At 45.5% G+C, this 14,316-nt stretch overlaps 1 protein-coding gene across 4 annotated transcripts in view; it reads left to right on the top strand.

The window, feature by feature from the left end:
* ano8b (anoctamin 8b) overlaps positions 1-7,619 on the top strand; it is a 118,014-nt gene extending 110,395 nt beyond the window's left edge. For 2 of the 4 annotated variants that reach the window (XM_043721500.1, XM_043721503.1), the window contains 4 exons: positions 1,638-1,829; positions 2,841-2,972; positions 5,605-5,715; positions 5,985-7,619. In XM_043721500.1, the coding sequence (XP_043577435.1) occupies positions 1,638-1,829; positions 2,841-2,972; positions 5,605-5,715; positions 5,985-6,692 (1,143 nt within the window). In that variant the 3' untranslated portion in view covers positions 6,693-7,619. Of the gene's footprint in view, positions 1-1,616; positions 1,830-2,840; positions 2,973-5,604; positions 5,716-5,984 lie in introns of all 4 variants that reach the window. The other 2 variants (XM_043721502.1, XM_043721501.1) reach the window with 1 other exon arrangement.
* Positions 7,620-14,316: the final 6,697 nt, after the last annotated feature.

A 14,316-nucleotide genomic window follows, 5' to 3' on the forward strand; every position in this document is an offset into this window, starting at 1 on the left:
CCGAATCCCCCCCCCTCCACATGCTCCCGTTTCCCCCTTCACTCTCGCTCCCATGCTTCCCCTCTTTCCTTCCCTCTCCATTACTGCCTCAGACTATTCCCCTCACTCGAACGTCCTCTCTCCTTCTCTGCTTCTTTCTTCTTCCCTCTTGGTTGCAGCACAAAGGAAGCCATTCGGCCTATCTTGCCTGTGCGGGCTCTCTCCAAGAGCAATTCAGCTCGTTGCAGTCCCTCTGCCCTTTTCCTAAGACCATAAGACATAGGAGTGGAAGTAAGACCATTCGGCCCATCAAGTCCACTCTGCCATTCAATCATAGCTGATGGACATTTCAACTCCACTTTCCTGCACTCTCCCCGTAGCCCTTAATTCCTTGCGAGATCAAGAATTTACCAATCTCTGCCTTGAAGACATTTAACGTCCCAGCCTCCACTGCGCTCCGTGGCAATGAATTCCACAGGCCCACCACTCTCTGGCTGAAGAAATGTCTCCCCATTTCCATTCTAAATTGCCCCCTTTAATTCTAAGGTTGTGCCCACCTAACGGAAGCAAATTCCCAGCGTCCAACTTTTCGAAGCCATGCATTATCTTGGAAGTTTCTATTAGATCTCCCCTCAACCTTCTAAACTCTAACGAATACAATCCCAGGATCCTCAGCCATTCATCGTAAGTTAGGCCTCCCATTCCAGAGATCATCTGTGTGAATCTCCGCTGGACATGCTCCTGTGCCAGTACGTCCTTCCTGAGGTGTGGGGCCCAAAATTGGACGCAGTATTCTAAATGGGGCCTAACTAGAGCTTTATAAAGTCTCAGAAGTCTCCCTGTTGTTCATTAACTTCTGTCTTTTTGGATAATTATCCAATTCCCAATTAGAAGTTACAGTTGAACTTGCCTCCACCGGGCAGTACTTCCCAAACCCTAATAACCTGCTCTGGGGCAAACATTTTTCCTTGTGCTGCCTCTGATTCTTCGCACTTTTGTTTTTTTATTGTTGACCCTTCCAAAAATGGGATAGTTTCTCTGCTCAGATCCTGTATGACTTACAGCACCTCGATCAAATCATAGAATCCCTTCAGTGCAGAGAGCTGACGAGTCCACACCGACCCTCCAAAGAACTCCCACTCAGACCCAACCATCCCCACCCTATCCCTGTAACCCTGTGTTTCTCATGGCTAATCCGCTTAACCTGCACATCTTTGGGCTGTGGGAGGAAACCGGAGCACCCGGAGGAAACCCACGCAGACACAGGGAGAATGTACAAACTCCACACAGACAGGCGCCCGAGAGTGGAGTCAAACCCAGGTCCCTGGCGCTGTTGGGCAGCATCGATAACCACCAAGTCACTGTGCCTCTCAATCTCCTTTTCTCACAAGAGAACAGCCTTAGCTTCTGAAAACTATTCCCTGACATAAAATCATTCCTACTAATCAGATCTGCACCACCTTCACATTCTTCCGAAACCAGAATGCACTAATTCAGAAATATAACCCCCACTGAGCCAATGGTTTAGAAAGACGTCTCATAACCCCCTATGCATTCTATGCCTCAATGTAATGTCTTTTTAACCACTTTCTGCCCAGCCACTTTGAACAAATGATTTGGTTCACATCTTCTCCAAGGTTCTTCCCTCGTTTTCACAGGACACTTTCCAGGATTATCAGGAAATGTTTATCCAGTTTGGGTATGTGGTGCTCTTCTCATCTGCGTTCCCCCTCGCTGCCATGTGCGCCCTCATCAATAACGTCATTGAGATCCGCAGTGACGCCTTCAAATTGTGCACTGGTTCCCAGAGGCCATTTGGCCAGAGAGTGGACAGTATTGGCCAGTGGCAGGTAGGACAAACATTCACCCACATCAAGTTAGTACTGTCTTCACATGAATGTGAAATCTAAGCTTTACCTGCAAGAGCTGTTATTCGCTACAACATACACATGGAAACTATTCACTATAAAAACACCAAGGCTGCTATTCACTATGATATACACAGGGTCTGCTTTTCCCTATAACATGCACAAGGACTGTTATTCTCTAATATACATAGAAACTGCTATTCTCTATAATAATACACAGGGTCTGCTATTCTCTAATGTACACAGGGTCTGCTATTCCCTGTAATATAGACAGGGACTGTCTATTTTCTCATGTACAGAGGGACTGCTATTCTTTATAATATACACAGGATTAACTGTTCTATATAATCTACATAGAGACTGCAATACACCGTGTACTCTATAATAGACAGAGGGCATATATTTCTATTTAATACACATAAGAACTGCTGTTCACTACAATATACACAGGGAATGCTAATATCTATAATATACTCAGTGACTGCTCTTCTCTATAATATGAACAGGGGCTGCTATTGGCAATAATGTACACACGGATTGCTATTCTCTATAACATACACAGGGAGTACTATTCTTTACAGTATACACAGGGACTGCCATTATCTCTAATATACAGAGACTGCTATTCTCTATAACATACACAGGGGTCGCTATTCTCTGTAATCTACACAGGGACTGCTATTCTCTAAAATTGAGAGAGAAACTGCAATTCTGTAAAACATACACAAGGTGTGGTCATATTTGATCCAGTCCACTGCAGTTTTATTGGTAAAATGTTGTATAGATTGCTCTGTGTATGAAGATCTACAGTAGGATTGATGGTGCTTTCCTTTCAATGAAATGGAACTGAGGGTTGTTTCTTTGTGTTAACATTGCTGCTCACTGACCTGGAGCTAGTTGCTTTGTGCTGATCCTGTGCAGGTTACCCTTGAGGCTGGATAAGGGGGAGTCTGTGCCTCAACTGACCCTCAGTTTCTCACTGTTTCCCCACAGAATGTGATGGAGGCAATGGGAGTGTTAGCCATTATCGTGAACTGCTATCTGATTGGCCAGTGTGGACAACTTCAGCGCCTTTTTCCCTCACTCAGTCCCGAGATGGCCATCATCCTTGTAGTGGTCCTGGAGGTAAAAGGGGTGTGGAGTATATTAACCAGGTGAAAGTGAGGACGGCAGATGCTGGAGATCAGAGTCGAGAGTGAGGCGCTGGAAAGACACAGCAGGTCAGGCAACTTCTGAGGAGCAGGAGAATTGACGTTTCAGGCATAAGCCCTTCATCAGGAATGAGACCTGTGGGCCCGGGGGTGCTGAGAGGTAAATGGGAGGGGGGTGCGGTTGGGGGGGAAGGTAGCTGAGAATGCAATAGGTAGATGAAGGTAGGGGCGATGGTGATAGGTCAGAGAGGAGGGTGGAGCGGATAGATGGGAAAGACTATGGACAGGTCAGGAGAGTGATGCTGAGTTGGAGGCTTGAGACTGGGATAAGGTGGGGGAAGGGGAAATGAGGAAACTGGTGAAATCTACATTGATCCCGTGTGGTTGCAAGGTCCATAGACAGAATTTGAGGCGTTCTTCCTCCAGGCATCAGGTGGTTAGGGTTTGGCAATGGAGGAGGCCCAGAATCTGCATGTCCTTGGGGGATTGGAGGGGTGTTGAAGTCAAGGGAATCGTGAAGGGAATGGTCTCTCCGAAATGCTGATAGAGGTGGAGAGGGAAATACATCCCTAGTGGTGCGGTCTGTTTGTAGGTGGCAGAAGTGGCGGAGGATGATGTGATGTATCTAGAGGTTGGTGGGGTGGAAGTTGAGGAACGGGGGGGGTGTTCTGTCCTTGTTGATTTGGAAGGGGTGGGGTTCAAGGGCAGAGATGCAGGAAATGGTTGAGATATGCTGGAGGGCATCATCAACCACGTGAGAGGGGAAATTGCAGTCTTTGAAGAAGGAGGCCATTTGGGATTTTCTAGGATGGAATGGATCGTCCTGGGAACAGATGCGGCAGAGGTGGTGGAGTTAGAAATAAAGGATGGCGTTTTTACAGGAGGCAGGATGGGAGGAGGTGTAGTCCAGGTAGCTGTGGTTTCTAGGTAGCTTTAGGTGTCCATCTTGGACACCTCCCTCCCCTTCCTGGACCTCTCCATCTCCATCTCTGGCAACCAATTCAACACGGATATCTACTACAAACCCACCAACCTCCACAGCTACCTGGACTACACCTCATCCCATCCTGCCTCCTGTAGAAACACCATCCGTTGTTCCCAATTCCTCTGTCTCTGCTGCATTTGTTCCCAGGAGGACCAATTCCACCATAAAAAACTACAAATGGCCTCCTTCTTCAAAAACTGCAATTTCCCCTCCCACGTGGTCAATGATGCCTTTCAGCGCATCACCTACCCTTCCACACCTTTATCAGCGTTTCGGAGAGACCATTCCCACTGCGGCTCTGTTGTCAGATCCACGCCCCCACTAGCCCTCACCCAACTCCCGGCACCTTCCCCGCCACCGCAGGAAGAGCAAAACCTGCGCCCACACCTCTCCCCTCACCTCTGCCCAAGGCCCCAAAGGACCTTTCCACTTCCAACAGAAATGTACCTGTACTTCCACTAATGTAATGTACCGATGTGGTCTCCTCTACATCCGGGAAATAGGACACCAATTTGCAGATTGTTTCAGAGAGTATCTCTGGGACACCCACACCAACCAATCCCACCGCCCTGTGGCCGAACACTTCAACTCCCATTCCCACTCCACCAAGGACGTGCAGGTCCTGGGCCTCCTCCACCACCAAACTCTAACCACCCGACGCCTGGAGGAAGAACACCTCATCTTCCGCCTTGGGACCCTCCAACCCTAGGACATCAATGTGGATTTCACCAGTTTCCTCATTTCCCCTCCCCCACCTAATCCCAGTCCCAAGCCTCCAGAGTGGCACCACTGGCATCGTCTTTCTCATCCATTCACTCCACCTCTTCTCCGACCTATCACCATTACCCTCCCCTGCATCTACTTATCACACTCTAGGCTACCTTCCCACTAGCCGGATCCCCTCCCATTTATCGCTCAGCCCCCTAGGTTCACAAAGCCTCATTTCTGATGAAGGACTTTTGCCCAAAACGTCGATTCTTCTGATCCTCGGATACTGCCTGACCTGCTGTGCTTTTCCAGCACCAGATTCTTGACTGTGGGGTTTATCAGAGTGGTACAGTGAGGGGTGTGGGGTATATCACAATGTTACAGTGAGGGGTGCGAGGTATATCAAAGTGTTACAGTGAGTGGTGTGGGGTATATCAGAGTGTTACAGTTAGGGGTGTGGGGTAAATCAGATTGGTATAGTAAGGGGTGTGGGGTATATCAGAGTGGTACAATGAGAGGTGAGGGGTGCGGGGTATATCAGAGCATTACAGTGAGGGGTGTGGGGTATATCACAATGTTACAGTGAGGGGTGCGAGGTATATCAAAGTGTTACAGTGAGTGGTGTGGGGTATATCAGAGTGTTACAGTTAGGGGTGTGGGGTAAATCAGATTGGTATAGTAAGGGGTGTGGGGTATATCAGAGTGGTACAGTAGTGTTACAGTGAGGGGTGTGGGGTATAACAGAGAGTGTTACAGTGAGGGGTGTGGGGTATATCAGAGTGTTACAGTGAGGGGTGTGGGGTATATCAGAGTGGTACAGTGAGGGGTGCAGGGTATATCACGGTGGTACAGTGAGGGGTGTGGGGTATGTCATGTTGATATATCTCCAATGAAGTAGTTTTGATTGTTGCAGCACTTTGCGTTCCTGCTGAAGTACGTGCTGCAAATCGCAATCCCTGATGTTCCTGCCTGGGTGGCTGAGGAAATGGCGAAACTGGAATATCAACGGAGGGAGGCCTTTAAGGTACGGCCGTGTGCTGGGCTGGCTGGGAGCTGGTGTGGTAATTGCCAGGTACTATCTGAGAGCAACCTCACAGAGGGCAGTGTGTTTGCAGGGGGACAGACAGGATGTTCTGACAGCCTTCGGGAGCAGGTGGGCTCCTGTCACAGAAGTAGAGACACTACCACTGCACCACACGAGCCTCATTGTTTTGATTGCACAGTGTGTGTTCTGACAGGGTGGGTGAGAAGCTTGTTAATAATCATTCTATAATATCCTTCCATTCGGAGCAGAAACACGAGAGGCAGGCACAGCAACACTACCAGCAACAACAGAAGAGGAGGCAGCGAGAGGAAGAAGAGAAGCATCGACAGGAACACAAGGAGAATGTGCAGTCCCGGAAGGACAGGGAGGCGGGCAAGGAAGAGGCCAAGTCCAGCTCCTCATCCTCGGAGCAAGCTCACAGCCGAGCTCACAGTAAATCCAAGGCAGCTCCGTCCTGCCTCACTGCAGAGAAACCCAAGCGGCCCAGCTCCCTCCTGGCATCCAACAATGTGCTCAAGCTGAAGCAGATCATCCCGCTCCAGGGCAAGTTCCTGTCAGGCAGCGGAGCTGGTAACACCGTCCCTGGTAAGACCCCCCAGTCTCCCACTGGCAGCGAGAGCAAGCTGCCAGGCTTCCTGAGCTTCAAGTTCCTGAAGTCGCCAGCAGACGGCAAGAAGGAAGGAGCTGCTGAGAGGGAGAAGGTTCAGTCTCCCACCAAACCCTTCAATCCTGGCAAGCTCTTCAACTTTGGTAAGTCTGACCCCGCGGGCTCCGGAGGCAATGGGGCCAGTACCGTTACCACGAGCCAACCCAAAACCGGGGCGGCTGTGTCCTCCTCTGAAGGCAGTGAGAAAGCCGCCAGCAAGTCCGACCTCAATGGGCTCCCTGAGGCAGCCAACCCTGAGGATCCCAGCAGCTCACACCCGTCTGAGGAGTCCAGCAGCCCCAAACATTAACATGACAAAGAGATAGAAGCTACACACGTGGACTGACACAAGTGTTCATCGCGGGCAAAGTGAAAACTGGGTTGGAAACAACTGTTTACAAAAGTTTAAAAGTTTGACTCCTCTTGTCATAACTTTGTGCATCTATTTTAAAAAAAATTCAGGGATGGAAGTGTGTATTTGATAAATAGGATTCTCATCATCTTCAGGTTTTTTTTTATACAAGGTGATTAGTGAAGACCATTGCTTTCACTGATACGAGGACTTTTGGTTTAAAGTTGTCAGGGGACAGCAGTGAATTTCCTGTTAATCTTCCTCTCTCTGACTGCTTACTTTTAATACAAGGGATGCTTTTAATTGCCTGTCAACATTTGAGCCATTGTACTCTGGAACCTCTCACAAAATAACCAAGAATCTGCCCAAAATAAATGAAGTCAAAAAAAAGACTTTAAACATTTTCACCAATGAAATGTACAGAACAATCATTTATGTAGAGTGTGCGTGCAGCAGGAACTCGGGAAAAATGCTAGAATCTATTAATAGGGATGTGCTAACAGGGCACTTTGAAAATTGTAATATGTTCGGGCAAAGGCAATATATATTTCTGAAAGGGAAATCTGCAAAGGATTGTTTTATGAGTGGATGTCATGCATTTTGATGTTCAAAAGGAGGTTTGTGCATGAAATTTGGATTGGGGCATGTACGGGGGATTGACCAACAGAAAGAAAACAGGTTGGCTGGCTAGGACTAGTGAATTATCATAAATCAGCCTCAGCAAGATGTAATATATCAGCAATGACCTAACGAGGAGACTAACTGTAATGTATCTAAATTTGCTGATGGAGTCAGTTTCACAATGAGGGGGGATCATAGAATCCCTACAGTGTGGAAACAGGCCATTCAGCCCAACATGTCCACACCAACCCTCTGAAGAGTAACCCAGACCAATTCTTCTACCCTATTACTCTATATTTACCCCTAACTAATGCACCTAACATACACATCCCTTAACACTACGGCAATGTAGCATGGCCAATTCACCCTGACCTGCACATCTTTGGACTGTGGAAGGAAACCGGAGCACCCGGAGGAAACCCACGCAGACATGGGGATAATGTGTAAACTCCACACAGACAAGCTGGAGTTGAACCCGGCTCCCTAGTGCTGTGAGGCAGCAGTGCTAACCACCGAACCACCGTGCCGCCCTCGTCACTTGTTTATGATAGAGACGAAGGGGCTGCTGTTTTTACTTGCAGGTCATTGTGAGCCTTTGGAATTCTTCCTCAAAAGTGGAAGCAGAATTGCTGATAGTTTTTGAGGCTGAGATGGTAGGTTCTTGATGACCAAGAGGGGTGAAAGGTTATCAGAGGTAAGGGGAAATGTGGAGTAATGAGATTAATCATGATCTCGCTGAATGTCAGAGCAGGCTCGAGGGGCCAAATGGCCTACTCCTGCACCTGTTTCATATGTACCTGTATACTATATATAGTCTGGTGTAAAGCTTTAGACTGGTTAGACTCCCTGCAGTGTGGAAACAGGGCCCTTCAGCCCAACCAGTCCATAGTGACCCTCCAAAGAGTAACCCACCCAGACCTATTTCCCTATGACTAATGCACTAGCACTATGGGCAGTTTAGCATGGCCAATACACCTGACCTGCACATCTTTGGACTGTGGGAGGAAACCGGAGCACCCGGAGGAAACCCACGCAGACACGGGGAGAATGTGTTAGCTCTGAAGAGGACACAAAGAAATCTTGAATAGATATAGAAAGATTGAGTAAGTTGCCAAAAAAGTGACATATGGAACATAATGTGGAAGAGTGTGAAAAAAAAAGTCAGATTTTGTTTTTAATGCAGTGAGAGACAGGGATGTTGCTATTTGGAAGGGGGATGGTTTGGGTAACAGGATGAATTGAGCAGGCTGCTGGAACAGACACATTCAAGGTTGTCAGCTTTGTAAATAGAGGCAGAGTGCAAAGGAAAAAGCATAATGCCTTTATAAGTGCTTGGAAATCAGTTCAAGTATTATGTCAAATTCCAGGAAAGAGAGGAAAGCGTTAGAAATGGCACAGAGATTTAGCAGAATGATTTTCAGGATGAAGGTGTTTTGTTCTGTGGAGAGACTGGAGAAGCTAAGATTGTTGTTCTTAGACAAGAAAAGGTTGACAGGATATTTAGCCGAATAGTTCAAAATCACAGGAGATTTTAATCAAGTAAACAAAAAGCTATTTTCCAATTTTATTTCATCCCCACCAACCTCCAAGTGGTTTGAGACAGTGCAGTACAGGCCCTTCAACCCTCAATGGTTGTGTTCCGTGTTCTATGATGAAACTTGGCAGGAGGAACCAGAGGGCATGGATTTAAGAGCAAAACAACTAAAGAGGGAAATAAAGGGGACTTTTTTACCACTAGTTGTTGTGATCTGCAAAATAAGATGGAAAGGGAAGTAGAAGCTAATCTAATAGTAGTTTTAACAGGACACGGGATAAATATTTGAAGGAAACGAAATGACAAGATTGTTGTAGAACTCTACCAAAGAGGTGTCACAAGCTCGATGGGCCAATTGGCCTTTTTTCTGCATGTTTTTCTGTGATCTGTCCATTCAATCAAAAGCTTAACTGAAGGCCAAACCCAAAATCAGAGTCCAAACAAATCATCACCAAGTAAAGGCATTGCACCTGTCACTTGAAGACAGGGTAAACTCAGAGTCTGGATTTCACTGTTTGTTCACCAGTCAGTGAATGGTAGGGCTGTGGGGAGTGTTGTTGAACAGAGGACCTAGGGGTTCAGGTACATAGTTCATTGGAAGTCATGTCACATGTAGATAAGGTGGGTTAGGATATTTAGCAACCTTGCCTTCATAGCTCAGACTACTGAGTGCAAGAGTTCAGATGTCATGTTGAGGTTATACAGGATATTGGTGAGTCTAGATTAGAGTGGTGCTGGAAAAGCACAGCAAATCAGGCAGCATCCGAGGAGCAGGAAAATTGATGTTTTGGGTAAAAGCCCTTCATCAGGAATAGAGGCAGGGCGCTTGCAGAGTGGAGAGATTGTCAGAGAGGAGGGTGGAGTGGATAGGTGGACAGGAAGATATGCAGTTAGGACAGGTCATGGGGACGGTGCTGAGCTGAAAGGCTAGAGCTGGGGTGAGCTGGGGGAAGGGGAAATGAAGTCCACATCGATGCCCTGGGGTTGAAGTGTTCTGAGGCAGAAGATGAGGCGTTCTTCCTCCAGGCATCTGGTGGTGAGGGAGCGGCGGTGGAGGAGGCTCAGGATCTACATGTCCTCGTCAGAGTGGGAGGGGAAGTTGAAATGTTGGGCTACGGGGCGTTGGGGTTGATGGATGTTGGTGAGGCCTCTTCTGGAGTACTGTGTCCAGTTCTGGTCGCGTTGTTTTTGGAAGGATTGGAGAGGATGCAAAAAAGCTGTACAAGGATGTTATCAGGACTGGAGGATTTGAGTTATATGGAGAGGCTGGATAGACTGGGAATGTAGCAGGTTGGGGGGTGACCTTATGGATATAGATAAAATCATGAGGGGCATAGAAAAGTTGAAAGCAAAGGTCTTTTCCATAGGGTTGGGGAGTTCAAATCTAGAGGGAATAGTTTTAAGATGAGAGGAGAAAGATTTAAAAGGGATCTAAGGTATAACCTTTTTGCACAGATGGTGGGTCGTATGTGGAATAAACTGCCAGAGGAAATGGTAGATGCAGATACAGTTACAACATTTAAAAGACATTTGGACAGGTAATTGAATAGGAAAGCTTTAGAGGGATATGGGCCAAATGCAGACAAATGCGACCAGCTTAGTTTGGGAAACTTAGTTGGCATGGACGAATTGGAAGGAAGGGTCTGTTTCTGTGCTGTATGACTCTTTCACGGAACGACTGAATGAGTCACAGGGTAGGAAAGCCCAAGATAACAATGGCTGAGAACATTCAATGGAAGGTGCAGCAAGTAGTTCACGCTGGGACGGGGATTTCAGTGTGACAGAAACACCACTTCAGGAGATCGAGGTTATCGGGGATCGAACTGACTGGGAACTTGACTTCCCAAAGCCTGCTTCCATCATTGCAAAGAGCTGCCCAGAGAACCATCAATTCTAAATTTGACCCGTGTGTTAGAGGCTATGATTCACTCGTGGTGTTCTACTGATGTTCAAAGGATTGTAGCTTTGCTCTTGAAGCTAATGTCTTTAGAACTGTTGGCAATTCCCAGACAGCTGTTTATTATTCTCGATCTATATATGGTGAATCGGGTTTCTTATGGTTCTATATGTATAAAAGTGTATATTGTATATAAGCATGTATTATATTCTGTGCACTAAGAAACTCTTTCAACATATATGTATAGTTCCAGTTTTGACCTGATTAAATATAAAACTTAGATCAGAACTTTAAAATTCTCTTATTTAAATTTCCTTAAAATAATATGCAGCTTGCCTTCAGCTTATTGGCTGATTGATTTGGTAACATGAAGGGTGTCACCTGAATTTAGTTAAATTTCATAGAATACAAATTTCTCCAAGGAAGACTTGCATTCCTGTAGCACCTATCATGACCCTGCAATGACCCAAAGTGCTTCATAGCCAATGGATTACTTCTTGCATTGTGGTTGCTTTTGTAATGTAGGAAATGCAGTAGTCAATCTCCATATAGCAAGATCCCATAGCACATAATGTGATAAGGACTGCATAATATTGGCGATGCTGATCAATGATTAAATACCAGCTAGGACCTCAGGAAGAACTCTCCCTCTTGTCTTCAAAATAGTGTGATGGTATCTTTAACATCCGCCCAAGAGGACAGGCAGGGCCTCAGTTTAACATTCTCATCGTAAAGACTGCACCTATTACAGAGTCACACTCTTCTGTTCTGTACTGCAAAGGGAGGGTCAGTTTGAATTATGTGCTCAGTTCTTTGGACTGGGGCTCAAATTCACAAGCTTCTGCCTGAGTGGTGAGAGAGAGTAAGGGTCTATCCATACACTTTGACGATGTTATTGCCTAATTCAACTGCCTCATTGTTTGGTTAAGATGCAATTAAATCTTGAAGGCTTCTTTCACTATTTATTTCAACCAGCAGCGCCCATCATAGGGCCCTTGCTATAAGTGGAAGAACTGATTTTAAGTTGATGGGATGAAACTCTCTTGTCTCTGATGAGGCTGTGTCGAAAAGTGTGGTGCTGGAAAAGCACAGCAGGTCAGGCAGCATCTGAGGAGCAGGAGAGTCAATGTTTCAGGCATAAGCCCTTCATCAGGGCCTTGCTGCTCCTCGGATGCTGCCTGACCTGCTGTGCTTTTCCAGCACCACACTTTTTGATTCTGACTCTCCAGCATCTGCAGTCCTCACCTTCTCCTACCTTGATGAGGCTGCATTCTATATGAAATGAGATTGGGTCATATGATTCCTGATTTGTGCTGAGTCCCACACCAAACTACCCCCAATTTTAACAACAAACTGGTCATCTGATTGGGAAAGGGAGCCTGGCTACTCATATGGCAGAGACTGAAGAATCCCATTGGGAACAGGACATCTGCTAAGATCGGAAAATGCTTGGTGTTACTAGCACTGACCCAGACAAGTACCATTACTGCTCAACAAACTGGTTCCCTTTGAGAGGTTTGTCACCACTCAGTCATCTTACTTTGTGACTGGAAAAGGAGAGGGAAGCTGATGAGGTATAACTATACTTAAGCTCGGTGACTCACTGCCAGAAATCTCAATTGCCCGATAACAAACGAAGCTGCACAGATGATGAAAGCAGTCTTCAACTTAAGCTCTTGTCCATAGAAAGTCTTCTTTTCCCTCCTTTGTTCAAACATCCTTTGACAGCTAAACGTCTTCTGCACGAGCCAATGACTTTGCACTGTTTGAACTTAAGCCATTTTATTCTTCCTTTGTGAGTATGTACATATACATAAGTAATATACATTTGTTTATAGAAAGGGCTTAATAACCAAGGCAGGAGAGAGAATAGAAGGAAACAGCTTTTTAAGTTATCTGATAAGCCTTGGCTTTAAAATGGAGAACAGATAAGCTAATTTGTTCAAGAGGTGATCGCATCAAATGGTTGTAGGTTTCCAGGTTTCCTGTTTACTTTGTGCAGTGTTACTGGCGTTTATCGGGTACATTTTATTGTGCAGTTTCTTTTGTTAAACATTAGATTTTTCTCAGCCAAAATTCAACAAGGTATTTATTGTCCAACTTATAACATATATTTATATAGCACCTTTTAATATAATAAGACGTGTCAGAAAAGTGATTATAAAACAAAAGTCTGATATTGAGCCACTAAAGAAAATACTAAAACAGGTGACCAAAGGTTTGGCTGAAGAGGTAGATTTTAAAAGACTGAGTTAAAGGAGGAAAGGTGAAGAGGGTGACAGGTTCCAGGAATTTAGGATCCTGGAAGCTGAAGCCATGGCTGCCAAAAGCAGAGCAATCATAATTGGGAGTGCAAAAGAAACTAAAAATTGATGCATGTAGAAATTGGAGTGTTACAGTGCAAGAGAGCGGTGAAGGGGAAGGGGCAAGGCTAATTTGAACAAGGATGAGAATCTTAAAAGCAAACGATTGCTTGACTGGGAGCCATTGTAGGTCAGAAGCTTAAAGGTGATTAGGCAACAGGACTTTGAGTGTAGACCTAAGAGGCAGCCGAGTTTTGGATCATTGATTGCAAAATATGAAGTTTACTGTTACTGTGGGAGAGTTTCACTAGCCAATAGAACAGACAGAATTCCAAATCACAAACAATATTCCTTTCGTTTTAGCTTTATTTTGTTTTACCTTTTATTTATCTCATGGAGCCAGATCTAGTTGTATTTCCAAAGCCTTCCCAGAGTTAGAAATGCTCAGGCAATAAAGGACCAGAGCTGCATCACAGCTAAACTTATGATTTCCTGTCCCCCATCCTCTCCTATATTTTCAGTGCTTGTGACAGTAGAACCTCAAAAAACAAGCTCTAGCCCTTACTTGTCATTTCTATTCCTCCACAAATAAAGAAGTTTTGCTAAATGTGTCACACATGATCAGATCACACTTAGATACTGTGTGCAGTTCTGGTCACTATTATCAGAAGCATATCAAGGCACCAGAGATTGTGCAGATAAAATTCCAAGAATAATAGTATAATTGTGTAGGCTTATACATCATGAAGTTATTGAAGCTTCTTCTTTTGAACTAAGAATTTTGAGTGGTGGCCCAATCAAGGTCTTTAAAATTACTATGTTTAACACCGAGCAGATACCAAGAATGTGTTTCCTTCTGTGGGGAAGAGGCCACTCATCAGATTGTTACAAAAAAAAAATCCAGTAGGAAATTCAGGACAAACTCCTTCCCCAGAGAACAATGGGAATCTGGAAAGGGAAAGTTGAAGCAAGTAGTATTGATACAGTTACATGGAAGTTAGAGAAGTCTAGGAGGAAAGAGGTTGTTATGATGATAAAATGATATGGGAAAGACAGGAGAGCACCTGCATGTGGCACAGTGATAGTCTCTCTATTCCTGGACCGGGAAGCCCGGGTTCAAGTCCCACCTGATGGAGAGATGTGTAATAACATCCTTGAACAGGTTGATTAGAAAGAAAGATAGGAGACTCAAGTAAATTAGCATGAACTGATTGAGCTGAATGGCCT

The sequence above is a fragment of the Chiloscyllium plagiosum genome, chromosome 31, assembly GCF_004010195.1.
Source record: "Chiloscyllium plagiosum isolate BGI_BamShark_2017 chromosome 31, ASM401019v2, whole genome shotgun sequence".
Taxonomy (NCBI): domain Eukaryota; kingdom Metazoa; phylum Chordata; class Chondrichthyes; order Orectolobiformes; family Hemiscylliidae; genus Chiloscyllium; species Chiloscyllium plagiosum.